The sequence below is a fragment of the Tinamus guttatus genome, unplaced genomic scaffold, assembly GCF_059628265.1.
Source record: "Tinamus guttatus ecotype Peru unplaced genomic scaffold, ASM5962826v1 Tinamus_guttatus_pri_ptg000079l, whole genome shotgun sequence".
NCBI lineage: Eukaryota > Metazoa > Chordata > Aves > Tinamiformes > Tinamidae > Tinamus > Tinamus guttatus.
In genome coordinates this window covers 3,664,728-3,691,239 of record NW_028288613.1, presented here as the reverse complement: position 1 = coordinate 3,691,239, position 26,512 = coordinate 3,664,728, and the positions used below count along the sequence as shown (strand labels likewise).

Genomic DNA, 26,512 nt, shown 5'->3' with positions numbered 1-26,512 from the left:
CTAGGAGTTCCGTCAAGATGGGTCCCACTATGGTCCTCCCTTGGATGGTAATGATGTTTCTTGGAATACAGGTAGAAACAGGTAAAGAGTCTCGTTTCTGATCAGCTTCACAGATATATCTCACATTCAGGATAATACTGAGTTTTAAAAGAGGATTAAACTTGCCATGCATAGGTTAGCTCTGTTGAAATCTGTTGATCTATTCTATGAGCTGAGCAAATCAATGATCATGTCTTTTATTTAAATGATTTATTTAGTTATTCTCACCCTTTTTTTGTTACAAAGGCTAGTAAAGTAAGCTCAAAATAAATATACTGTAAAAGCCAGCAATAAGATTTTTCCAAGTCTTTGTATTGTGGTAGTGAACTTAAAGGTAAGCATTTTCTTCACGAAATGCACATTTATTTTAGTGTGTCAGGTGCTCTTTGAATCACACAGATTATATTTGATTAGTTAATTCTATTGAATAACATGGTGGTGGTGTTTGATGACAGAACGCTCAAGATAAAAGCAAGTGTGAAACATGTTTCTGTGCCTATTATTATCGTAATTATTAGAATACAACAGAATTACTCTAATTTTATATGATTCTAATTTCCTATCGTCTAATTTTTATTACAAACCTAAATTGAATTGGCTGCTGAGGCAGTGAACTGCACAGATGCTTTTATTCCCTTGGAGATCAACAAAATATCCGTGGGTTTGATGGAAGGCAGGATGCTTCTCATGAAAACTTGAAATAAGCTTCCTGCATCCAAAAAGACTCTTCCCTCCCTCTTTAGGTGAAGTTTCCCTGTGTCTGCAGAGTGCCATGATAGTATTATGAGAAAGAAAGCATTTATTTTTAACTGACTGCTATTGTCTTCTCTTTGCTGGAGGGCAGAACAGAAAAAAGATCAAAAGAGATTGTGATAGTTGCTCTCTCCCTTCCTTTCTCTTTCAGCTGTGAAGTTCTGTTGTTGAGTTAACTTGGACTAATAAATTGGGAGAAAAACAACACTTCCCCTTTCTTTGCTCCCACACATGCTCTCACACACAACAGAAGGAAATGGCAATTTAGTGCTGTTTCCAAATTTGGATTTTATAATGCTCTTACTATCAGCTCCCTCCATAAATATTTCACATGAGGTTGAATATTGGAAATTGAGCTGCAGTATTGATATTGCGCTGGAAGATACTCAGTTGCTGTTTAAACCTTTTATTGCTATCAAATCCATTTATATTGAATACCTTGCATATGTGAGAGGCAATTTGGGAAGGGTCAGACTGAATTAGAATTCCATCTCGCTGAATAAATGATGCATCTCCCCCATAGCATCTTCCTTTACGTCTCGAAATCACTTTTAATGGACAAACATGTCATACATTACATCAGTCAGTGATGGAATATTCCCAATGGCCAGGTTGCCCACAGAATGGGCTTTCTATGTCCAGAGGTAGCTGGACCTAATCCAGAGATATCTATCTGTCAATGTCACCAGGAAGTGCCATGCACTTAAACTTTTCTATCCATTCACTATGATAACTCATGCAATGTTTTTGCAAGTATCAAGTTTCAAACTTTTTTTTTTCTTTTTTGCATGTGATGATGTCTGCAGTTTGGCCATCTACAACTTATAGTCACACGGATCATCCAACAACACGTAATTTGAAAAATATATAAAAATGCACATTGTTTGAGTTGATCTTGATAAATACTCTCTCCAGGCTTAGGGTTACATTTCAAAACTTGGCTAATCTAGTTGTACCCGATATACCCAAATTACTAACACAGTAAGGTGTTTAGTTTCATTCAGACTGGGCTCCTAGATGCTGAAATGTAGAATCTGTAGAATCTAAATGGCAGCATAAGCATGCACTTAAAATCTACCATAAAAATTCACATGCACTCCTCTCCAAGAAAAAAAATAATAATTGCAATGAAATAAATCCATACCTCATCTAAAAGCTTAAAAGTAATACTTCTGTGTAACTGAGGTAGTGTACATGCAGCAGTTTTTGAGCATCTGAAACCACAAATTAAAATTATCCATGATTTGGACAGAGAGAAATTTTAACTGTTTTGCAACCAGTGTTTTCCTGGGATCTGTACTCAGAATAGAGGCAACTGCCCCTGTGAAATGATCCCTTCATTTTGATTGTAACCTCAGTGCTATTGCGTTCCTGCAGTTTAACTTCTCGGTGGAGATGGTCACCTTTGGAGCAGAAGCCTTTGTCAGTGAAATTCACCATTAAGAATTCCACTATATAAAATGTGTTTATGCTTTAATAAGTATTAGGAATTGTCTAAGTGTGTACTTAGGATACTAGGGGAGCTGTCAGCACTCTGTGGGCAGGATGGTGGTGGTGGTGTTCTGTCCTTTCTCCAGGATGTAAATGACCCCGTAAAGCCCCATATCAGGGAGGATGAAACCTCCAAGTGAGCATAAGGGAAGCAGGAGGAAGGATATTAACCCTTTGGGCATACCAGACCCCTGACCTGTGCTGATGCCACCAGGATCCCTTCTGCTGTGCAGGAACCTTCCTGGCACAGAAATCTCCTGATTTACCTGGCTCTTTTACCTGACTCTTAGATCAGTGTCTGCAGGAACCTGGTGATGTGCACACTGAGCAAGACAACTCTCCTGGGAAACTGCTCGACACTTTGCCAATGACTGACAATTGAGTTTGCAAAGTACCTGTTTTGAGGGACTCCAAGGAGTAAAGCTGATGTTACTCTAGACACGGTTCTGCAATCCGTTGTCTCCTTGCGTGCATGGTGGCAGCCTCTGACTTCTTAGGTTTTTGTCGTCTCATTTTACATGCAAGGCCTAATGAGAGTACGACAGGTCGCTTTATATTTTTACACTCCTACCTTCTGCTGGGAAATCATCCACAAGAGATTAAGATACCTTGACAGAGGAGAAACCTGCTAAAGCAGACAGAAACCTCCTGGCTTTCCTCTCTTTCTTTCTGTTTCTGGGTTGTGCTTATGCTTTAAAAATGTATTTTCACCATGTGTGAATATTTTCTCTAGATTGGATAAGCACCTGGTAAGACTGGCTCTTTAGGGTTTTCTAATCTCATTAGAACCTGACCAAAGTCAGTGTTTGGGCAGTGTTTTCCTGTGGTTAGAGATTTGGAGGTGGCCTGTGCTGTGGTGTCTACTGGTCTTCCACGTGAGCAAGGGTTGGAGGGTTGCGCGCTGTCCCATGACACTCTGTCCAGCCAAGTTGCCACTGTGATCTTTGATGTTAGGTTTGAGTGACCCTGGAGCTCCTCCAGGGAAGCTGTGACTCCCACTAGGGATTTCCTCCTAGGGAGGAGGCTCCTCATCCCCTTCATCGCCAGGTGGAGCAGCCAGGTACCTGAGCTCTGGCATGGGGCGATGCCTGGCAAGGCTCTGAGGTGCAGCCTCCAGGGAGGAGGCTCTCGCTCGGGAGAACATCTTTGTGAGGGAGCGTGGCCGTGCCTCTTTGCTGGGCTCCTGCTGTCCTCCAAGGAGCTGTGCTGGGGTGGGTGTCAGGGGGTCTCTGCCGGTTCTCACTTTTGGTCCGCTCCGTAGGTGCTTCCTCTTGTGGTGGCTTCCTCTCGGCTTCGTACGGCTCCTTTGAAAGCCCCAACTATCCCAACCGTTACCCCAACAACGCACACTGCGTGTGGCTAATCCAGCTGCAGGAGGCGAACTACAGAGTGAGCCTGTCCTTTGTGGACGTGGAGTAAGTGAGGCCGGGGCCGTGCGGGCCCCGCGCGGGGATGGGCTCCTGGTTCTGAGCTCTGGGCTCTGGGCATGGCAGGGGCCGCCTCCAGCGCCAGGCCGACACCCGCGTGCCCTGGAGCTCGGCCGGCTCTGCTTGGAGCCTGACGCTGCTCCACGGGCTTCTCTCCCGTTCTCAGCTCTCCTGGAAACGGCAAAGTCCTCGAGCCAAGTTCTGTTTCTGCTCCGCAGGCTGGAAGGCAGCACCTGCCGTTACGACGCCATCGAGGTGTACGACGGCAGGCTCTCCGGGGCCCCTCTCCTAGGGAAAGTTTGCAGTAACGACCACCGCGTGTTTGTGTCATCTGGAAATGAGCTGACTGTCCTGTTTCGCAGTGACAGCAGTGTCACCCGCAGAGGCTTTCTGGCCTCCTACTATTCGATTTCTGGCTACAGCAGCACTCCAGGTGAGAGCAGAGCGGGGTTCTAGTGTTTCCCAGGAGGGAAATGCAAAACTGCTGCCTGCCAGTGTGTCTGGCTCTTGCTTCCAGCTTCTTGTCTGTGCTCAAAGACCAGAGCTTTGTAACAGGGAGGTGTCCAGAACGTCTCTGAAGTGCAAGGAGCAGGAACATGCTCGGGAGGGCCTTTTTGTGGGGAAGCATGGCAGCACCTGCATGCCAGGCTCAGGCTGTTGTCCAAAGACCTGTGCTGAGGTGCATGGTGATGGTGAGAGGAACAGTATTTTGGTGGAACTGCCCTTCCAAAGTGCCCATTGCCTCCCCTTTCTCCCGGAGGACGTGCCAGTGACCTTGGTGGTGTCCGTCTGGAGCTATGCGAAGGTGACTCTCTTGGACTGCTCCTTGGATCTTTGCTAATGAGCAGAGCTTGAACTACAGGATTTTGTCACCCCTTGACTTTGCAAAGTCCCTGTTCTGAGGGACCCTGAACCCTGCACATAGCAGGGCCTTCGTTATGCCACTTGGCTGCTTTTTACTGACTGGCTTCAAGCACTTTTGTCTCCTGCCTGACTCTTCTTTCTCCTCAGCCTCCTCCACAGAAGGACTCCCATCCACTTCCCTTTCTGCTGGCTCTTGTCTTGGTAACAGGCTAGAGGGTCCTCAGTCTCACCTTGGAAATCTCTTTCCTCGTGTTTCTCGGCTATGCTGAAGTTTTTAAAACTGGAATATCACAAAGTACAAACGGGATTTCACTGACTGTATCTGATTTTCTGTAGGTTGGGTTGCCTGACTCTTCTTTCTCCTCAGCCTCCTCTGCCTAAGAACTCTCATCCTTTCCTGGTAGGACCAGTCCTGGTAACAGGCTAGAGAGTCCTCATTTTTGCCTTGGAGATCTCTTTCCTTATGTTTCTGGGCTGTTTTCATGTTTTCAAAACTTGAATATCAAAAAGTAAAAGTGGGATTTCATCGGCTGTATCTAATTTTCTCTAGATCGGACAAATAAACCTTCACTATCAATGACTAATACCACAGCTGGTAACACTGACTTCTTAGGTTTTTGTCGTCTCATTTTCCATGCAAGGCCTAATGAGAGTATGACAGGTCGCTTTATATTTTTACGCTCCTACCTTCAGCTGGGAAATCATGCACATGAGATTATGATACCTTGACAGAGGAGAAACCTGCTAAAGCAGACAGGAACCTCATGGGTACAAAGTTGATCATCTTGGTCTATGGATTTCATTTTTCCTTTTCTGGAATACAGCTTATTGTATATTCATTTGATCACTGATGGGTTTTTTTTTTCCAAGCTTAACAACACCCACGTAAAGATTATTGAAATGTATTAGAACACTGCTCTTTGCTCTCAATGGCCTGCTTTATGTTTCCGGGCTGTGTTCAGTTTGGGGATTTCACATTGTAAAAATTGGATTTCACTGGATATATCTATTTTTTTTTCTAGGTTGGACAGGTACACCTCACCTCTTAACAACAACTGATACTTCAGCTGGTAAATCTGACTTATTTGACTTTTGTTATCTTGTTTCGCATGCAAGGCCTACCGAGAATATGAATGGTCTCTTTCTCTTTACATTTCTACCAGCTGCTGGGAAATCATGCATATGGGATTATAATATGTTGAGAGGGGAGTAACCTGCTGAGGTCTGCTAATGCAGAAAGAGACCTCTTGACTCCAGGCTGTCTCTGCCACACATTGCCACACTTTGGGGCTGGGGGAATTACCTGGGAAGTTTCACATTATTTTGGCTGGCTCGTCTGCCATGCACTGTGTCACTCATATTAGTTTTTCTCTCCTTTTTTCTTTTCCTCTGGAAGAAACAACCACTTCACCTCCACTACCAACAACTACAGAGCCCACCACCTGTGAGTATGACTTAGAGTCTCTTTCTTTTGAAAGGTGGCAGAAAACATAGTTCGATCCTCTGGCCACCCTGCCTGCTGTGGCGAGATCATTTGTATGGACTGCTTCTATTGAGAAGTATTGACACGAGGCTATTGAGAATCTAAATTGTGTGACGGAGAGCTGCTCCTCCTGTGAGATTACGGAGAGCTTCTCATGGAAGCAGGTTATTTGTGGTTCATTCTGTGGGTTGCAGGAATGTCTAAACTATCAAAAAATCTTTGACATTCCTGACCCATTCTGCTTGTTTGCTGCTTTCTGCAAATGAGCTGCTTCTCAGCTGTTGGGGATTCTTGTTGGCAACTGGGCTTTGAGAGAAGATTAAAGTCGGGAAAGGTTTCCTGGGTTCCAACTTGCCCAGAAACACTTCCTCCCTCTCTGCATTGGTTAAGGAAGCTCAGAAAGAGCAAACCCAGCATAGCAGCAGTGTCTGACCTTTCTGTTGGGAGTGGGGGCCTGTGCAAGAGCTTTGTAATTTGCTCCTGGAGGGCTTGTGCTGGTGCAGTGGTTTCCTTCACTGCATGTATCTATATTTTTTTTTCTAGATTGGACAAGTACAGCTGAAGACTTAACAACAACTGACACCACAACTGGTAAGACTGGCTTATTAGGCTTTTGTTACCTCATTTCACATGCAAGACCCACCAAGAATATTAATGGTCTCTTTACGCTTGTCCCTGCTTCTGGGAAATCATGCACATGAGATTGTGATACTCTGAGAGGGGAGAAACCTGCTGGGATCTGCTAATGCAGAAAGAGACCTCTTGACTCCAGGCTGTCTCTGCCACACATTGCCACTCTTTGGGGCTGGGGGAATTACCTGGGAAGTTTCACATTATTTTGGCTGGCTCGTCTGCCATGCACTGTGTCACTCATATCGGTTTTTCTCTCCTTTTTTCTTTTCCTCTGGAAGAAACAACCACTTCACCTCTACCAACAACAACCACAGAACACACCATCTGTGAGTATGACTTAGAATCTCTTTCTTTTGAAAGGTGGCAGAAAACATAGTTCAATCCTCTGGCCACCCTGCCTGCTGTGGCGAGATCATTTGTATGGACTGCTTCTATTGAGAAGTATTGACACGAGGCTATTGAGAATCTAAATTGTGTGACGAAGAGCAGCTCCTCCTGTGAGCTTACAGAGAGCTTCTCATGGAAGCAGGTTATTTGCGATTCTTTCTGTGGGTTGCAGGAATGTCTAAACTATCAAGAAATCTTTGACATTCCTGACACATTCTGCTTGTTTGCTGCTTTCTGCAAATGAGCTGCTTCTCAGCTGTTGGGGATTCTTGTTGGCAACCTGTCTTTGAGAGAAGGAGAGAGTTGGGAAAGGTTTCCTGGGTTCCAACTCGCCCAGAAACACTTCCTCCCTCTCTGCCTGGGCTAAGGAAGCTCAGAAAGAGCCCACCCAGCATAGCAGTGGTGTCTGAGCTTTCTGTTGGGAGTGGAGGCCTTTGCAAGAGCTTTGTAATTTGCTCCTGGAGGGCTTGTGCTGGTGCAGTGGTTTCCTTCACTGCATGTTTTTATTTTTATTTTCTAGATAGGAAAAGAAGACTTCAACTCTTAACAGCAACTGACACCACAACTGGTAAGACTGGCTTATTAGGCTTTTGTCACCTCATTTCACATGCAAGACCCACCAAGAATATTAATGGTCTCTTTACGCTTGTCCCTGCTTCTGGGAAATCATGCACATGAGATTGTGATACTCTGAGAGGGGAGAAACCTGCTGGGGTCTGCTAATGCAGAAAGAGACCAGACTCCAGGAAAGACTCCAGGCTGTCTCTGCCACACATTGCCACTCTTTGGGGCTGGGGGAATTACCTGGGAAGTTTCACATTATTTTGGCTGCCTCGTCTGCCATGCACTGTGTCACTCATATTGGTTTTTCTCTCCTTTTTCCTTTTCCTCTGGAAGAAGCAACCACTTCACCTCTACCAACAACAACTACAGAGCCCACCACCTGTGAGTATGACTTAGAGTCTCTTTCTTTTGAAAGGTGGCAGAAAACATAGTTCAAGCCTTTGGCCACCCTGCCTGCTGTGGCGAGATCATTTGTATGGACTGCTTCTATTGAGAAGTATTGACACGAGGCTATTGAGAATCTAAATTGTGTGATGGAGAGCAGCTCCTCCTGGGAGATTACAGAGAGCTTCTCATGGAAGCAGGTTATTTGTGGTTCATTCTGTGGGTTGCGGGAATGTCTAAACTATCAAAAAATCTTTGACATTCCTGACCCATTCTGCTTGTTTGCTGCTTTCTGCAAATGAGCTGCTTCTCAGCTGTTGGGGATTTCTGTTGGCAACTGGGCTTTGAGAGAAGGAGAGAGTTGGGAAAGGTTTCCTGGGTTCCAACTCGCCCAGAAACACTTCCTCCCTCTCTGCTTGGGCTAAGGAAGCTCAGAAGGAGCCCACCCAGCATAGCAGTGGTGTCTGAGCTTTCTGTTGGGAGTGGGGGCCTGTGCAAGAGCTTTGTAATTTGCTCCTGGAGGGCTTGTGCTGGTGCAGTGGTTTCCTTCACTGCATGTATCTATATTTTTTTCTAGATTGGACATGGAAACCTGAAGTCTTAACAACAATTGGCATCACAGCTGGTAAGACTGGCTTATTAGGTTTTTGTTACCTCATTTCACATGCAAGACCCACCAAGAATATTAATGGTCTCTTTACGCTTGTCCCCGCTTCTGGGAAATCATGCATATAAGATTGTGATACTCTGAGAGGGGAGAAACCTGCTGGGGTCTGCTAATGCAGAAAGAGACCAGACTCCAGGAAAGACTCCAGGCTGTCTCTGCCACACATTGCCACTCTTTGGGGCTGGGGGAATTACCTGGGAAGTTTCACATTATTTTGGCTGCCTCGTCTGCCATGCACTGTGTCACTCATATTGGTTTTTCTCTCCTTTTTTCTTTTCCTCTGGAAGAAGCAACCACTTCACCTCTACCAACAACAACTACAGAGCCCACCACCTGTGAGTATGACTTAGAGTCTCTTTCTTTTGAAAGGTGGCAGAAAACATAGTTCAAGCCTTTGGCCACCCTGCCTGCTGTGGCGAGATCATTTGTATGGACTGCTTCTATTGAGAAGTATTGACACGAGGCTATTGAGAATCTAAATTGTGTGATGGAGAGCAGCTCCTCCTGGGAGATTACAGAGAGCTTCTCATGGAAGCAGGTTATTTGTGGTTCATTCTGTGGGTTGCGGGAATGTCTAAACTATCAAAAAATCTTTGACATTCCTGACCCATTCTGCTTGTTTGCTGCTTTCTGCAAATGAGCTGCTTCTCAGCTGTTGGGGATTTCTGTTGGCAACTGGGCTTTGAGAGAAGGAGAGAGTTGGGAAAGGTTTCCTGGGTTCCAACTCGCCCAGAAACACTTCCTCCCTCTCTGCTTGGGCTAAGGAAGCTCAGAAGGAGCCCACCCAGCATAGCAGTGGTGTCTGAGCTTTCTGTTGGGAGTGGGGGCCTGTGCAAGAGCTTTGTAATTTGCTCCTGGAGGGCTTGTGCTGGTGCAGTGGTTTCCTTCACTGCATGTATCTATATTTTTTTTCTAGATTGGACATGGAAACCTGAAGTCTTAACAACAATTGGCATCACAGCTGGTAAGACTGGCTTATTAGGTTTTTGTTACCTCATTTCACATGCAAGACCCACCAAGAATATTAATGGTCTCTTTACGCTTGTCCCCGCTTCTGGGAAATCATGCATATAAGATTGTGATACTCTGAGAGGGGAGAAACCTGCTGGGGTCTGCTAATGCAGAAAGAGACCAGACTCCAGGAAAGACTCCAGGCTGTCTCTGCCACACATTGCCACTCTTTAGGGCTAGGGGAATTACCTGGGAAGTTTCACATTATTTTGGCTGGCTCGTCTGCCATGCACTGTGTCACTCATATTGGCTTTTCTCTCCTTTTTTCTTTTCTTCTGGAAGAAACAACCACTTCACCTCCACCAACAACAACTACAGAACACACCACCTGTGAGTATGACTCAGAATCTCTTTTGAAAGGTGGCAGAATACATAGTTCGATCCTTTGGCCACCCTGCTTGCTGTGGCGAGATCATTTGTATGGACTGCTTCTATTGAGAAGTATTGACACGAGGCTATTGAGAATCTAAATTGTGTGAAGAACAGCAGCTCCCCCCATGAGCTTACAGAGAGCTTCTCATGGAAGCAGGTTATTTGTGGTTCTTTCTGTGGGTTCCAGGAATGTCTAAACTATCAAAAAATCTTTGACATTCCTGACACATTCTGCTTGTTTGCTAATTTCTGTAAATGAGCTGCTTCTCAGCCGTTGGAAACACCTGTTGGCAACTAGGCTTTGAGAGAAGGAGAGAGTTGGGAAAGATTTCCTGGGTTCCAACTTGCACAGAAACACTTCCTTCCTCTCTGCCTGGGCTAAGGAACCTCGGAAGGAGCCCACCCAGCATAGCAGTGATGGCTGAGCTTTCTGTTGGGAGTGGGGGCCTGTGCAAGAGCTTTGTAATTTGCTCCTGGAGGGCTTGTGCTGGTGCAGTGGTTTCCTTCACTGCATGTATCTATATTTTTTTTCTAGATTGGACAAGTACACCTGAAGTCTTAACAACAACTGACACCACAACTGGTAAGACTGGCTTATTAGGCTTTTGTTACCTCATTTCACATGCAAGACCCACCAAGAATATTAATGGTCTCTTTACGCTTGTCCCTGCTTCTGGGAAATCATGCACATGAGACTGTGATACTCTGAGAGGGAAGAAAGCTGCTAGGGTCTGCTAATGCAGAAAGAGACCAGACTCTAGGAAAGACTCCAGGCTGTCTCTGCCACACATTGCCACTCTTTGGGGCTGGGGGAATTACCTGGGAAGTTTCACATTATTTTGGCTGGCTCATCTGCCATGCACTGTGTCACTCATATTGGTTTTTCTCTCCTTTTTCCTTTTCTTCTGGAAGAAGCAACCACTTCACCTCTACCAACAACAACTACAGAGCCCACCACCTGTGAGTATGACTTAGAATCTCTTTCTTTTGAAAGGTGGCAGAAAACATAGTTCGATCCTTTGGCCACCCTGCCTGCTGTGGTGAGATCATTTGTATGGACTGCTTCTATTGAGAAGTATTGACACGAGGCTATTGAGAATCTAAATTGTGTGATGGAGAGCAGCTCCTCCTGTGAGATTACGGAGAGCTTCTCATGGAAGAAGGTTATTTGTGGTTCTCTCTGTGGAGCCCAGGAATTCCTAAGGTGTCATGAAATCTTTGATATTCCTGATCCATTCTGCTTGTTTGTTTGTTTCTGCAAACGAGCTGCTTCTCAGTTGTGGGGAATACCTGTTGGCAACCTGTCTTTGAGAGCAGGAGAGAGCTCGGGAAAGGATTGCCAGATTCCCCCTTGCTCAGAAACCCTTTCTCCCTCTCTGTTTGGGTCAAGGAGGCTCAGAAGGAGCCCACCCAGCATAGCAGTGGTGCCTCCGCTTACTGTTGGGTGCTGGGGCATGTACAAGAGCTTGGTACTTTGCTCCCGGGGGAATGGTGGTGCTGCTGCTGTTGTTTCATGGATGTTCGTGTGTGTGTTTGTTTCTCCACAGTTCAGATCATCGTTGATGGTGAGTCTGGCTGCTGCAGCGTCCTCCCCCATGCTCCGTGATGTGCCCGGGGGCTGCTGCCCCCACATCTCCCTGTGCATCCTCTGGGGAGCCCCAGGCGGGACGGCAGCTGGAGTTGTGCTGGAGCCTTTTCCCACAGGGATGGTGGGGTCTGTCGTGCCTGGGCACGATGTGGGAGCCCACGCTGTGCCGTGTCTGTACAGTACAGCAGGGTGCCACAGCTGAGAGCAAAGGTCCCCTTGCCAGCAACGTCCTGCTCGCTGTGGGTCTCCTGGGGTGCATGTGACCCTGTTGTCCTCTAGAGAACCCCTGGCCTCTCTGTGCTCTTGCACAGCAGGAAGCAAATGTGTCTGTGTGCAAGTAGACCTTGCTTTGCCTAACAAAGCGTTTTCTCGTTTTCTCTCTTTACAAGAGTTCTTCCTGCGACTGACAGATGGGCCAAACCACTGTGCTGGCAATGTAGAAATCTACTATTTTGGAGGCTGGTTCAAAGTGTGCAGTTACCTGTGGGACATGCGAGATGCTCAAGTGGTGTGCAGGCAGCTGGGCTGTGGCCAGCCTCTAGGTGTGACGGGCTACTTCCCTTCCAATGGCTGGTCCTCGTACGCGATGTCCGCAGTGGACTGCCAGGGCTCTGAGGAGTATTTGTGGGATTGTCCCTATGAGAACGACTATTCGTGTTCTGTGCGAGACGCTTCTGTCATTTGCTCAGGTAGGCTTTTACCTCCCGCTGGTGTCTCCCAGAAGTAAAGCTGATGTTACTCTAGACACAGCAATCCCTTGTTTCTCTGCCTGCATGGTGGCAGCTTGTTCTGGGTCTCTGTCCCTGAAGCAAGGGCCTCATGCTGCAGGAGTGATCCGCATCAGGGCAGTTCTAATGTCTTCCCTTTGGGTGAGAGGGGACGCAAAGGCCACCTCACAGGTGGAGCAGGGTTGGACGAGCAGGCTCAGGTCCTGCGCAGGCTGCTCTCTGTAGGCTCCCCGGTGCCTCTCGAGGAGGCTCACCGGGAGCACGGGTGCCCCAAAGCAGAGTGCACTTTGGTCTGCCCGGCCCTCTCGCGCACTTGTGGTCTTGGGCGCAGCACGGTGGGGTGGGCAACAGCGTGGCACAGTGCGAACTGAGGGGCCAGAGTGCCTAATGGCCTGTGCTTCTCTCCTTCCAGACTCGGGGCTGACAGCGCCTCCACCAACAGGTAAATAAAAGCTGTGGTTGAGATGCGTGTTCTTTCCAGACAACAATTTCTCACATATTCTGTCTTAGCAGAAGGGAGGGACCTAAAGACCCATGTTTCTCTTTAAGTCACTGGCTGATTTCACGGAATCCTGTGATGACATTGATTTCTATATGAATCCCTTTGGGTAAAAATGTGCTGATTTACCTGGGCATTGAAACAGTGTCGGCAGAAATCAGGTGGTGTTCTCGTTGAGCAAGTGCTAGACTCTTCTTTCTCCTCAGCCTCCAACTCCTAACGATCACATTTTCTTCCTTACCTGCTACATCCTGTATGGGTGACGGCTAGAGTGACCTTTGTCAGGCCTTAGGGATCTCTTTCCTTCTGTTTCTGGCTTGTGCTTATGCTTTAAAAATGTATTTTCACCATGTGTGAATATTTTCTCTAGATTGGACAAGCACCCCTTCAACGACAGTGACGATGATTGATACCAGTACTGGTAAGACTGGCTCTTTAGGGTTTTCTAATCTCATTAGAACCTGACCAAAGTCAGTGTTTGGGCAGTGTTTTCCTGTGGTTAGAGATTTGGAGGTGGCCTGTGCTGTGGTGTCTACTGGTCTTCCACGTGAGCAAGGATTGGAGGGTTGCGCGCTGTCCCATGACACTCTGTCCAGCCAAGTTGCCACTGTGATCTTTCGTGTTGGGTTGGAGTGACCCTGGTGCTCCTCCAGGGAAGCTGTGACTCCCACTAGGGATTTCCTCCTAGGGAGGAGGCTCCTCATCCCCTTCATCGCCAGGTAGAGCAGCCAGGTACCTGAGCTCTGGCATGGGGCGATGCCTGGCAAGGCTCTGAGGTGCAGCCTCCAGGGAGGAGGCTCTCGCTCGGGAGAACATCTTTGTGAGGGAGCGTGGCCGTGCCTCTTTGCTGGGCTCCTGCTGTCCTCCAAGGAGCTGTGCTGGGGTGGGTGTCAGGGGGTCTCTGCCGGTTCTCACTTTTGGTCCGCTCCGTAGGTTATTCCTCCTGTGGTGGCTTCCTCTCAGCTTCGTACGGCTCCTTTGAAAGCCCCAACTATCCCAACCCCTACCCCAACAACGCACACTGCGTGTGGCTAATCCAGCTGCAGGAGGCGAACTACAGAGTGAGCCTGTCCTTTGTGGACGTGGAGTAAGTGAGGCCGGGGTCGTGCGGGCCCCGCGCGGGGATGGGCTCCTGGTTCTGAGCTCTGGGCTCTGGGCATGGCAGGGGCCGTCTCCAGCGCCAGGCCGACACCCGCGTGCCCTGGAGCTCGGCCGGCTCTGCTTGGAGCCTGACGCTGCTCCATGGGCTTCTCTCCCATTCTCAGCTCTCCTGGAAACGGCAAAGTCCTCGAGCCAAGTTCTGTTTCTGCTCTGCAGGCTGGAAGGCAACACCTGCAGTTACGACGCCATTGAGGTGTACGACGGCAGGCTCTCCGGGGCCCCTCTCCTAGGGATAGTTTGCAGTAACGACCACCGCGTGTTTGTGTCATCTGGAAATGAGCTGACTGTCCTGTTTCGCAGTGACAGCAGTGTCACCCGCAGAGGCTTTCTGGCCTCCTACTATTCGATTTCTGGCTACAGCAGCACTCCAGGTGAGAGCAGAGTGGTGTTCTAGTGTTTGCCAGGAAGGAAATACAAAATCGCTGCCTGCCAGTGTGTCTGGCTCTTGCTTCCAGCTTCTTGTCTGTGCTCAAAGACACCAGAGCTCTGTGGTAGGGAGGTGTCCAGAACTTCTCTGAAGTGCAAGGAGCAGGAACATGTTCGGGAGGGCCTTTTTGTGGGGAAGCATGGCAGCACCTGCATGCCAGGCTCAGGCTGTTGTCCAAAGACCTGTGCTGAGGTGCATGGTGATGGTGAGAAGAACAGTATTTTGGTGGAACTGTCCTTCCAAAGTGCCCATTGCCTCCCCTTTCTCCCGGAGGACGTGCCAGTCACCTTGGTGGTGTCCGTCTGGAGCTATGCGAAGGTGGCTCTCTTGGACTGCTCCTTGGATCTTTGCTAATGAGCAGAGCTTGAACTACAGGATTTTGTCACCCCTTGACTTTGCAAAGTCCCTGTTCTGAGGGACCCTGTACCCCGCACATAGCAGGGCCTTCGTTATGCCACTTGGCTGCTTTTTACTGACTGGCTTCAAGCACTTTTGTCTCCTGCCTGACTCTTCTTTCTCCTCACCCTCCTCCACATAAGGACTCCCATCCACTTCCCTTTCTGCTGGCTCTTGTCTTGGTAACAGGCTAGAGTGTCCTCAGTCTCACCTTGGAAATCTCTTTCCTCATGTTTCTCGGCTATGGTGAAGTTTTTAAAACTGGAATATCACAAAGTACAAACGGGATTTCACTGACTGTATCTGATTTTCTGTAGGTTGGGTAAATACACCTCCACTGTCAACAACGATTCATACCAACACAGGTAAGACTGACTTCTCAGGCGTTTGTCATCTCATTTTACATGCAAGGCCTAACGACAGTATGAAAGGCCACTTTGTATTTTTACCCTTGGCTTCTTTTTACTGACTCACTTCAAGCACTTTTGTCTCCTGCCTGACTCTTCTTTCTCCTCAGCCTCCTCTGCCTAAGAACTGTCATCCTTTCTTGGTAGGACCAGTCCTGGTAACAGGCTAGAGAGTCCTCATTTTTGCCTTGGAGATCTCTTTCCTTAAGTTTCTGGGCTGTTTTCATGTTTTCAAAGCTTGAATATCAGAAAGTAAAAGTGGGATTTCATCGGCTATATCTAATTTTCTCTATATCGGACAAATAAACCTCCACTATCAATGACTAATACCACAGCTGGTAACACTGACTTCTTAGGTTTTTGTCGTCTCATTTTACATGCAAGGCCTAATGAGAGTATGACAGGTCGCTTTATATTTTTACGCTCCTACCTTCTGCTGGGAAATCATGCACATGAGATTAAGATACCTTGACAGAGGAGAAACCTGCTAAAGCAGACAGAAACCTCCTGGCTTTCCTCTCTTTCTTTCTGTTTCTGGGTTGTGCTTATGCTTTAAAAATGTATTTTCACCATGTGTGAATATTTTCTCTAGATTGGACAAGCACCCCTTCGCCGACAGTGATGATGATTGACAACAGTACTGGTAAGACTGGCTCTTTAGGGTTTTCTAATCTCATTAGAACCTGACCAAAGTCTGTTTGGGCAGTGTTTTCCTGTGGTTAGAGATTTGGAGGTGGCCTGTGCTGTGGTGTCTACTGGTCTTCCACGTGAGCAAGGGTTGGAGGGTTGCGTGCTGTCCCATGACACTCTGTCCAGCCAAGCTGCCACTGTGATCTATGATGTTAGGTTTGAGTGACCCTGGTGCTCCTCCAGGGAAGCTGTGACTCCCACTAGGGATTTCCTCCTAGGGAGGAGGCTCCTCATCCCCTTCATCGCCAGGTAGAGCAGCCAGGTACCTGAGCCTGGCAAGGCTCTGAGGTGCAGCCTCCAGGGAGGAGGCTCTCGCTCAGGAGAACATCTTTGTGAGGGAGCGTGGCCGTGCCTCTTTGCCGGGCTCCTGCTGTCCTCCAAGGAGCTGTGCTGGGGTGGGTGTCAGGGGGTCTCTGCCGGTTCTCACTTTTGGTCCGCTCCGTAGGTGCTTCCTCCTGTGGTGGCTTCCTCTCGGCTTCGTACGGCTCCTTTGAAAGCCCCAACTATCCCAACCCCTACCCCAACAACGCACACTGCGTGTGGCTAATCCAGCTGCAGGAGGCGAACTACAGAGTGAGCCTGTCCTTTGTGGACGTGGAGTAAGTGAGGCCGGGGCCGTGCGGGCCCCGCGCGGGGATGGGCTCCCGGTTCTGAGCTCTGGGCTCTGGGCATGGCAGGGGCCGCCTCCAGCGCCAGGCCGACACCCGCGTGCCCTGGAGCTCGGCCGGCTCTGCCTGGAGCCTGGCGCTGCTCCACGGGCTTCTCTCCCGTTCTCAGCTCTCCTGGAAACGGCAAAGTCCTCGAGCCAAGTTCTGTTTCTGCTCTGCAGGCTGGAAGGCAGCACCTGCAGTTTCGACGCCATTGAGGTGTACGATGGCAGGCTCTCCGGGGCCCCTCTCCTAGGGAAAGTTTGCAGTAACGACCAGCGCGTGTTTGTGTCATCTGGAAATGAGCTGACTGTCCTGTTTCGTAGTGACAGCAGTGTCACCCGCAGAGGCTTTCTGGCCTCCTACTATTCGATTTCTGGCTACAGCAGCACTCCAGGTGAGAGCAGAGTGGTGTTCGAGTGTTTCGCAGGAGGGAAATGCAAAACTGCTGCCTGCCAGTGTGTCTGGCTCTTGCTTCCAGCTTCTTGTCTGTGCTCAAAGACCAGAGCTTTGTAACAGGGAGGTGTCCAGAACGTCTCTGAAGTGCAAGGAGCAGGAACATGCTCGGGAGGGCCTTTTTGTGGGGAAGCATGGCAGCACCTGCATGCCAGGCTCAGGCTGTTGTCCAAAGACCTGTGCTGAGGTGCATGGTGATGGTGAGAGGAACAGTATTTTGGTGGAACTGCCCTTCCATGGTGGAACTGCCCTTCCAAAGTGCCCATTGCCTCCCCTTTCTCCCGGAGGACGTGCCAGTGACCTTGGTGGTGTCCGTCTGGAGCCATGCGAAGGTGGCTCTCTTGGACTGCTCCTTGGATCTTTGCTAATGAGCAGAGCTTGAACTACAGGATTTTGTCACCCCTTGACTTTGCAAAGTCCCTGTTCTGAGGGACCCTGTACCCCGCACATAGCAGGGCCTTCGTTATGCCACTTGGCTGCTTTTTACTGACTGGCTTCAAGCACTTTTGTCTCCTGCCTGACTCTTCTTTCTCCTCAGCCTCCTCCACAGAAGGACTCCCATCCACTTCCCTTTCTGCTGGCTCTTGTCTTGGTAACAGGCTAGAGTGTCCTCAGTTTCACCTTGGAAATCTCTTTCCTCGTGTTTCTCGGCTATGCTGAGGTTTTTAAAACTGGAATATCACAAAGTACAAACGGGATTTCACTGACTGTATCTGATTTTCTGTAGGTTGGGTAAATACACCTCCACTGTCAACAACGATTCATACCAACACAGGTAAGACTGACTTCTCAGGCGTTTGTCATCTCATTTTACATGCAAGGCCTAACGACAGTATGAAAGGCCACTTTGTATTTTTACCCTCTTACCTTCTGCTGGGAAATCATGCACTTGAGATTATGATACTCTTGACAGAGGAGAACTCTGCAGGGGTCTGCTAATATGGAAACAAACGTCTTGACTTCAAAGTTGATCATCTTGGGCTGTAAATACTTTATTTTTCATACTCTGGAGTATCTCTTAACGTATATTCATTCAATCACTGCTTTTTTTGGTCTTTTTTTTTTTTTTTAAGCCTAACACCGCCAATGTGAAGATTAACAACACGTAATAAGACATTTTTTTGCCCTGAATGGCCTACTTTATGTGAAGGAGCAATTTGCACTTCAGGCCAAGTTCTTATCAATAGGTGAAGCTTGAGAAAAGAGGCCTTCATGTCCATGAAATCCCCCCTTCACTATTCCAGCACATAATGCCCTGCCAGAGGCTGGCTAAACCCTCTGGGTTAGACTAAGGGAATGGGTAGGGCAGAAATGACCCCTTTTGCCATACCATTGGGCTTTCTGCAAGGTGCCGCTGGGCTGTTGGTACAGCCTGCAGGACTTTGCATCCCACGTGCTATGCTGGAACTTTCTCAGGGTACAGCGGGCACAGTGGATTGGAGTTTCTTGGCCGTGCCCAAGGCAACCAGCGCTCTGCTATTGCCCAGATGCCAGGAGGAGCTCTAAAGTGCAGCAGGCCCGGGAGGGACTTTTGTGGGGGAGCATGGCAGAGTCTCCTTGCGGCGCTTTTACTGTTCTACAAAGACTTGTGATGAGGTGGGTGTTGACAGCAGGGCAGACAGTATTTTGGGGAGGTTCCCTTCCCATGTGCCTTTGCATCTGCCCTCCCCTCCGCAGCTGCTAGTGGCCATGGCAGAGGGCCGAAGGGCCGGAGGGGTGATGGGAAGGCAGCTCTCCCTGCACTTTGCTAGAGTGGCCCTTGAGTTAGCAGGAGCTTATTGGAATTTACTGGCTTTCTGGCCAGTAAATACTGGCTTTCTGGCCTCCTCCTATTCAATTCCCGACTACAGCAGCACTCTAGGTAGACCAGAGTGGTGTTCTAGTGTTTGCCAGGAGGGAAATGCAAAACTGCTACAACGTGATTAGTGATTGGCTCTTCTTGTCCATGGTCAAGGGGACCAGAGCTCTGGAGTGGGGATGTGCTCAGAAAGGCTCTGAGGTGCAGCAGCGGATGAAGGACGAAATGCTTGGGAGGGTCCTGTTGTGGGGGAGCCTTGCCAGGCTCAGGCTATTTTCCAAAGATCCATTCTTAGGCGTGTGTTAATGCTGTGAAGAACAGTATTTTGCAGAAAGTGCCCTTCCTAAGTGTCCATTGCCTCCCTTTCTCCCTGAGGTTGGAGATGACCCCTTTTGTCGTACCCTTGGCCTTTTTGCAAGGATTTGAGGTGCAGCAGCACATGGAGCAGGAAAATGCTCAGGAGGGACTTTTTGTAGGAGAGAATGACAGCACCTCCATGCTGGGCTCTGGTTGTTCTCAAAAGACTTTTGGTGATGTGTGTGGTGATGGTGGGAAGAACAGTATTTTGGGGAGAGTGCTTTTCCTACATGTCCTTTGCCTCCCCTTTTTCCTGAGAATCTGCCAGTCTTCTTGTTGATGTCCATCTGGAGCGGTCTGGAGCGATGGAAAGGGGCGGTCCTGGACAGCTGCTTGTCACTTTGCTACTGAGTAGAGCTTGAGTTAAAGGATATTATCAACCCTTGAGGCTGCAAAGTATCTTTTCTGAGGGATCCTGTACCCCACACATAGCAGGGCCTCTGTTAACCCACTTGGTTGCTTCTTACAGACTTGCTTCAATTGCTAGAGTTTCACTTGAGTTAGAAGAATTCACTGGCATTTACCAGAAAAAAATGGTTATTTACCTGGGTGTTAGGGAAATCTCCTCAGTAATCTAGGGGTGTTCAAATCGAGGAAGTGCTAGACTCCTCTTTCCCTGCAGCCTCGTCCTCTTAAGAATTACTTTTTTCTTACTTTGCTCATAATTCTTGTCTGGGTACCAGGCTAACCTGGCCTCAGTCAGGTCTAAGTCAGGTAGGACCAAGACAAACCCACCATCCCTCAGTTTTCAAGGAGCCGTTTTGCCTGGGACTGTGCAGGAAGAAGGAGGACGAGGTGCCGTGTTGTTTCCCTCTGTCAGTAGCCATGGTTTGACCTTCTCCATTGGGATGAAAAGGCACTGACTCCTATTTCTTTGCAGCCTTATGTTCTGAAGAATTACAGTTTTATTTCCCCTTCATAATTCTTTTCTGGGTGGTGGACTAGACTGGCCTCAGTCTTGCCTTGAAGATTTCTTTCCTTTTTTTTCTTGGGTATGTTCATGCTTTACAGATATAATTTCACTGTGTGTGTTTATTTTTCTCTAGGAGTGACAGCGACTGATACCGCTACTGGTAAGGCTGATTTTTGTTGTGTGTAGGACTGGGGCCTTTCTGGCCCGTGTGCTTTCTTTGGCTTTGTCAAGTTCACGTTTCTTTCCAGATAACTGGGACTCCTCTCCCATCTGTGAATAATGCCAGAGCAGCCCTTTACTACTTACCATGGTGAAAATGCAAACCTTTTCAGAAAGTGTTTCTGGCTGTTCCTGCCAGAAATACACCATGAAGTGCATTGTGTGTTCCTGTGAATACCCTGCCTTCTTGCCCAGCTGGCAGGTGTGGAGTCTCCGGGCCATCCTTTTAGGACAGCACCCTCCTGGAAGTAGCTTTGAGAATGCTTGCTTTGTTTCTCTGGTTAATCAGTGTTTTGACTGGACCCTGCCCATCTCTGCCCAGTACAACACTCTCTGTCATTCCCTAGCTGTAGTAATTGAGGGGAATGCTACTGCTCATAAGTTTCACACATATTCCTTTTCATCTATTATAACTATATTATTGTCTCCAATTGTTCCCTAAAGTCAGATGAGTTTGTACCCAGTAAAGCTACTTACATTTGGGCACTTGAGAAGTAATTTCACAATTACTTAGCAAGTAGGTATCATCGTCCACTTCTTCGTAAGTATGACTAATTCCTATCTCAGCTGTGCATTCACGCATATCATTTTAGGATAGCATGTATTTCAACTTTTTATTTGTTCACATAATTATGTTTAGGTCCGTTAGTGAGAGAAGGTTTTTGCCATGTTTGCTAGAAGTTGAAATTAAAATTTAAAAATCTCATAGTTCTCCGTAGGCCTTTCTATGTTGATAGCTTCTTATCCTTTAGATTAAAAAAAATGTAAATATATGTTTATCACATCAATAGCATTAGCATAGATATTTATTGTATCTTCATGTATATTTGTGTGTGTGTATGCATTTGTACTGGATGTCTGTTACAGAATTATTCATGGCCAATGCAAAGTTGTCATTCCCCTAGATCATCATGTCTGCCTTGCTGTTCAGACCTTTTCTATTTTTGCTACAGTCAGTAGGATTTCTCTTCCTTAGAGTCCATATCCTTATCTTTCTTTGCTCTTTCATACTCTCTTCTCTGTTGGTATTAATTCTTCAGTTTCGATTTGAAATATAATTCAGGTGGCACTGTCTATTTTTCTTTTCTGTGATTACCTCATGCTTGTACTGAAAAGTAGGTTGAAAATTTGTGATGTTGATTTTAGTTTTAAACTATTAGATTGAAGCCCACAAATTGATTCCACTGGTATTCCATTAGGTTGCAAGCTCATACAAATTTTGTCCAATTTTTTGACTTTGACAATGCCTTCACATTTAAGTATGGGATATTTGTCAACTCTGAAATTTGAAAACAACAAAATTTTGACTTTTTTTTTTTTCTTCCATTTGGTCATTAGTAATTATAATAGAGGTGATTCAGATTTGATTATGAGTGATGAGATTAAGAAAATGAATGACTTTTAATGAAAGACATGAATAGAAAGATCATCTAACGAAAAGACCATTAAAGCCAGAAGCTCTTGCCTCTAATTTTGAGACTACAGACTCTACTTAGATGTATTCCAAAAGCAACCTTAAATGATATGTGTGTATTCCTCGTCTCACATTTTTCTCTGCAGCATATAATACTTGCGGTGGTTTGCTTTCATATTCATCTGGGACACTGCAGAGTCCCTTTTACCCTGGAAATTATCCAAACAAAGCTGACTGTGTTTGGGAAATACAAGTAACAAGCAATTTTCGTGTCACACTCACATTCAGGGATATTCAGTAAGTAAAAAATGATTTATAGAGAAAATTACAAGATCGATATTGGACTTAGTAGTTTTTTAACTTCTTGATTTCAAGGGTGTTATTCAAAAGTTTCAGTACGTCTAAGATGAAAACTTAATTCATTTTTGTTTAACCAGTCATAACAATGTGGATGGCATCTAATAACACAGCAATTGAAAGTTATAATTCCTGTTCCAAGGATTTAATAGTCATCCCAGTATAATATTCTTTTTTGTTGTTGTTGTAATCAGTTTATCTGAGTTTGTTTTTTATTTAAAAAAAAGGTTATTTAAGTAAATGGTTGTATCTACTCCTCAGGATGCAAGGTGGCAGGTGCCTGTCTGATTATGTGGAAATCTATGATGGGCCATTCCGTACTTCTCCTCTCCTTGGGAAAATCTGTTCTGGGACTTCTCGCACATACACTTCTTCCTCAAACCTGATGACAGTCTACTTTCATAGTAACTCTCAATACACATACAGAGGCTTTCAGGCTGACTACTACTCCATTCTAGCAGATCAGAGTACTAGTAAGTGCATGTTTAATATTGAAGCCTGCTTCTCAATTAGCTGCTAATTCATTGATTGTTGATCTTAAATGACTTTAGCAAATCACTCATTTGCTGTTATCTCTAATTTTGTTTAACTGCAGATCTATCATTATTAGACTCTGTTTACCCCTCAAAAGTGTTTTTTTATTTGTTTGTAATTTCATAAATGATTTTGGAAGCTTCATGTGCAATTTTACAGACACTGGTCATGCATTTTATTTGTGAGCATTCATGTCTATTAGGGCTTAAGGGCCGTCATGCAAACAACCTCTTGGTGATGATAACAAGTTTCGTGAAGAGCTCCCTGGGTCAGTTGGTGTAATGAAAACTTGCGGAACTTAAACCATAAAGCAATTTCCATCTTACTGTTTGCTTTTCATGGTTTAGTGTTACTTCTCACTGTGGCTACGACCACTGTCTATTAGAACATTAAAACTTTTTGTTTGTTGTTCTAATAGTGCATCATAATCTCAGAAAAAAATCAAAATAGTGTGAAAAGCATCTTCACCAAGTTTAAAATTATGGTGTTTTGCGTGGTGTTAGAAATGGTTTTGTATAATTTATAACACCAATGATCTCAAGGTCACAAAAAAGAGAAAGTCAGGACCTGTTTTGAAACTAGCCAATACCTCACTACATAGTAGATCAGTAGCAAGCATTTGCATAGTGAACATTTCTTGCAATACCAACAGCTCCTGCAAAAGAACTGCTTATTTAGGTCACAGCATGGAAACACTTTTGCTTGCTTTGATGAGCTTGTAACATGAGTTCTTCCCCCGTTAGCACTTCTGTGTTTGCCCGACTATATGCACGTAGTCGTGAGCAGAGCCTTTCTTCAATCTGAGGGCTACGGGACTTCAAATCTCACCTTGAATGACTCGTACTGTCAGCCCAACATCACACCCAAGTATGTTATATTCAACATACCATACAACAGCTGCGGCACCGTGAGAAAGGTATGACTTTAAGTGTTTCAGCAAAATGTGTAAATATTTTGTGTAAATGTGTCAAAATTCAAGCTGAAGAATTCAAATTTTGAAAAACACGAGGAACTGAAGGCTATACTGTAGTTTGCAGGGCCTGGTAGTGTCCCTGTGACTGTGACCTTCTCCCTCTCTCTTGAAGGTGAAAGTTTATTAACATTTGCATTTCCTTTGCTGGCTGTCAGGTCATTCACTACATCTTGTTGTTTGACCTTCTAAGCCAAAAAAAAAAAAAAAAAAAAGGTATGAGAGGAAGCAAATAGTCAATATTTAAAAGGTCACCAGTTGACTGTGATAATTAAGCAGATATTGAAAGCTTTGGCTTAATAAAACCAATGCATTTTAAGTCAGATTTCAGCTGAAATACTGTGCTAGACCAGAACCTTCATGCATTGTTCAAAGCATTGTATTAAATTCAGTTTAATTCATTTCATTCAGATGCATCTGGGCTTAATGTGAATAGTGTCCTAGATCACCTTGTAGTCACTGGACATGGTATGGCGATAACAGATCCATGTCCTGAGAACAGAAATGACTAGAGTTATACTTTTCTGCATCAGACTTCAACAGAAAAGACACATTTACTGTGCACCTTACTGTAAGGCTATAGCAAAGTTTACATTGCATAATAGGAAACCTAACTATGCAAGTTAATTTTCCATTTTATATACCAAACAGGGAAACAACAATACAATCATCTATTCCAACCTTATCAGTGGATCCTCTTCTGGTTCTGTAATCACAAGACGTAAAAAGCTTCACTTGCATGTCAACTGCAAAATGCTCCAGAACACATGGACACAAATAATGTATGTTGCTGAGGACAATTTTGAACTCAATGAAACTCAGTATAGCAGATACGACGTGAACCTTACATTTTATCACACAGCATCTTTCTCACAACCAGTCTATGACTCCCCGTACTATGTTGATATCAACCAGATTTTGTTCCTTGAAGCTGACCTGCACAGCTCTGACTCAAATCTGGTCTTGTTTGTGGACACCTGTGTGGCATCTCCTAACCCCAATGATTTTACAACGGTGACCTATGATATAATCAGGAATGGGTAAGCTCTTTTGTAAAGCAGTTAAAGATAAGACTAACTTTGAAGTTTATATTTCTTTATGGAAGTTCTAGAGTGAGCATGGTATAAACTGATAGCAGGTTGCTTGTTATTAATTATTGTAATTAATATTGTTGGCAGTGCTGAGAGGAAAGAATTGTTCAATGGGGAGAGGAAGTTTGACCCAGAATATTAAAAATAGCTTAAAGTGGCATTGATTAGATGATCACAGAGCAGGTTACCTGGCAAGGAGGTAACATAGTGACATGTCCAGGCATTGGTAATTTCCTTTCAGAAAAATGTGAATACACTATACAACTTGATGTGTAAAGGCTTGAGGGATCATAATTGCACAGGGCTGCCAAAGGAGGGCATCTTGCTCTTTCTATTGCGCGTTTCTGCACCATGATGTAACTTTGGTAATACCTCATCAGCTGATAGCACAATAAATTAAATCAATTCACTTAAAAAACAGGAAGTTAATGTTTAAAACAAATGGAACCACCGTCAGCAAAGGGGAATATTTGTATTGTTTGAAAAGTTTTTATTTGCCAAGTACAGGGATGCTTCCCTGGATAGCTAATTGGATCCATGGGAGGTTGGCATGCTTGTCAGTATGACTACAAATCTCTAGCAATGGGGTAAGGCAGAGCTGCATAGGGTGGAAAAATATAGAAGTTTCGAAATAGGGTCCCAATCTTCACCATGTTTAAAATCTTTTACCATGTTATATTTATATTCATGTAAATAACTGACTGATTGTTGGGTGCATTCATGAGAGCTGATTTTTTTGTTCCTTTCAGGTGTGTTAAAGATTCCACCTACGCTAATTATTATTCACCGTACAAGTACAAGGCCCGGTTTAAATTCAATGCCTTCCAGTTTGTTCGTAACTATCCATCTGTTTATCTGAAGTGTGAATTTGTGGTGTGCAGGCTAAATGACTATTCTTCCAGATGCTACCAAGGCTGTATTACTAGGGCCAAGAGAGAAGCAAGCTCTACACAAGAAAGAGTGAATGCTGTTGCTGGCCCAATTCAGCTTCGGAAAGATGGGGCTGAAGATAGGAATGCTGGTAATTTAAAACAATATCTCATTTTTCAGATAACATCTTGGAATGCCAGTTTAAATCTGAGCAAAACTACGCTGCTGCTGGATTACTAGCAGCTCTACAATACGTATTGGGAATGCGCTTTCTATCTAATGCCTGTTAATCATATATCACATCCGTTATTTTTGCCAGTCCATTATAAAGCCACTAATTCAGCAGTTCTGCAGGGAGTCTGATGGGACATGGCACAGGCAGCTCTGTGGAATTAATCTCTTCCCAAATTGCCTGTGACTTGTACCTCTACGACTGCTCAAAAAAAAATCATTCTGAAAGCTTCCTTGACAAATTTGTTCTAAGCTTTTTGCTTTTTATTTGCTGTTCAGTTTCTTAATGTTAAAATTAGAATGTTTAAGTTGTAGTTTGACTTCTACACATAATCTCTGTTAATATAAAGCCTTTTTGCATCTAGAGTATCCTGGATGAAACACTTAACAAAATCAGTTAAGCTCTAAATCTCACCTAGAATACTTTTTTTTTTTTTTTTTTAATTTATTTCTCTGTCTTGGAAGTAACAAGATGACACGTGTAACCAGATCACTGTCTCTTCATTCCCAGAGCTGGACTCTTCTGGCATCCAGGAAGACAAGAATACAGCTCCTGCTCCAGCTGGTATTTCTCATGCACCATCTATTATTGCTATCACAGCTCTGGCAGTTGCTGTTTTTACTCTTATTGGGTTTCTTTTGAAGCATAAACCGAAGAAACAAATTCCCTACCAACTAATGTGA

General features: G+C 45.6%; 1 protein-coding gene across 1 annotated transcript; it reads left to right on the top strand.

Moving 5' to 3' along the window:
• Positions 1 to 17: 17 nt before the first annotated feature.
• LOC104564524 (scavenger receptor cysteine-rich domain-containing protein DMBT1) lies at positions 18 to 26,512 on the top strand. Its single transcript, XM_088520005.1, has 21 exons — positions 18 to 81; positions 3,545 to 3,698; positions 3,929 to 4,143; positions 5,597 to 5,644; positions 5,971 to 6,018; positions 10,611 to 10,658; positions 10,988 to 11,035; positions 11,623 to 11,640; positions 12,053 to 12,352; positions 12,804 to 12,833; positions 13,824 to 13,977; positions 14,208 to 14,422; positions 15,874 to 15,924; positions 16,417 to 16,570; positions 16,801 to 17,015; positions 21,922 to 22,072; positions 22,394 to 22,605; positions 23,410 to 23,582; positions 24,288 to 24,676; positions 25,477 to 25,748; positions 26,340 to 26,512. Exons 1-21 carry the CDS (start codon positions 18 to 20, stop codon positions 26,510 to 26,512), a joined length of 3,132 nt encoding a protein of 1,043 aa, XP_088376131.1.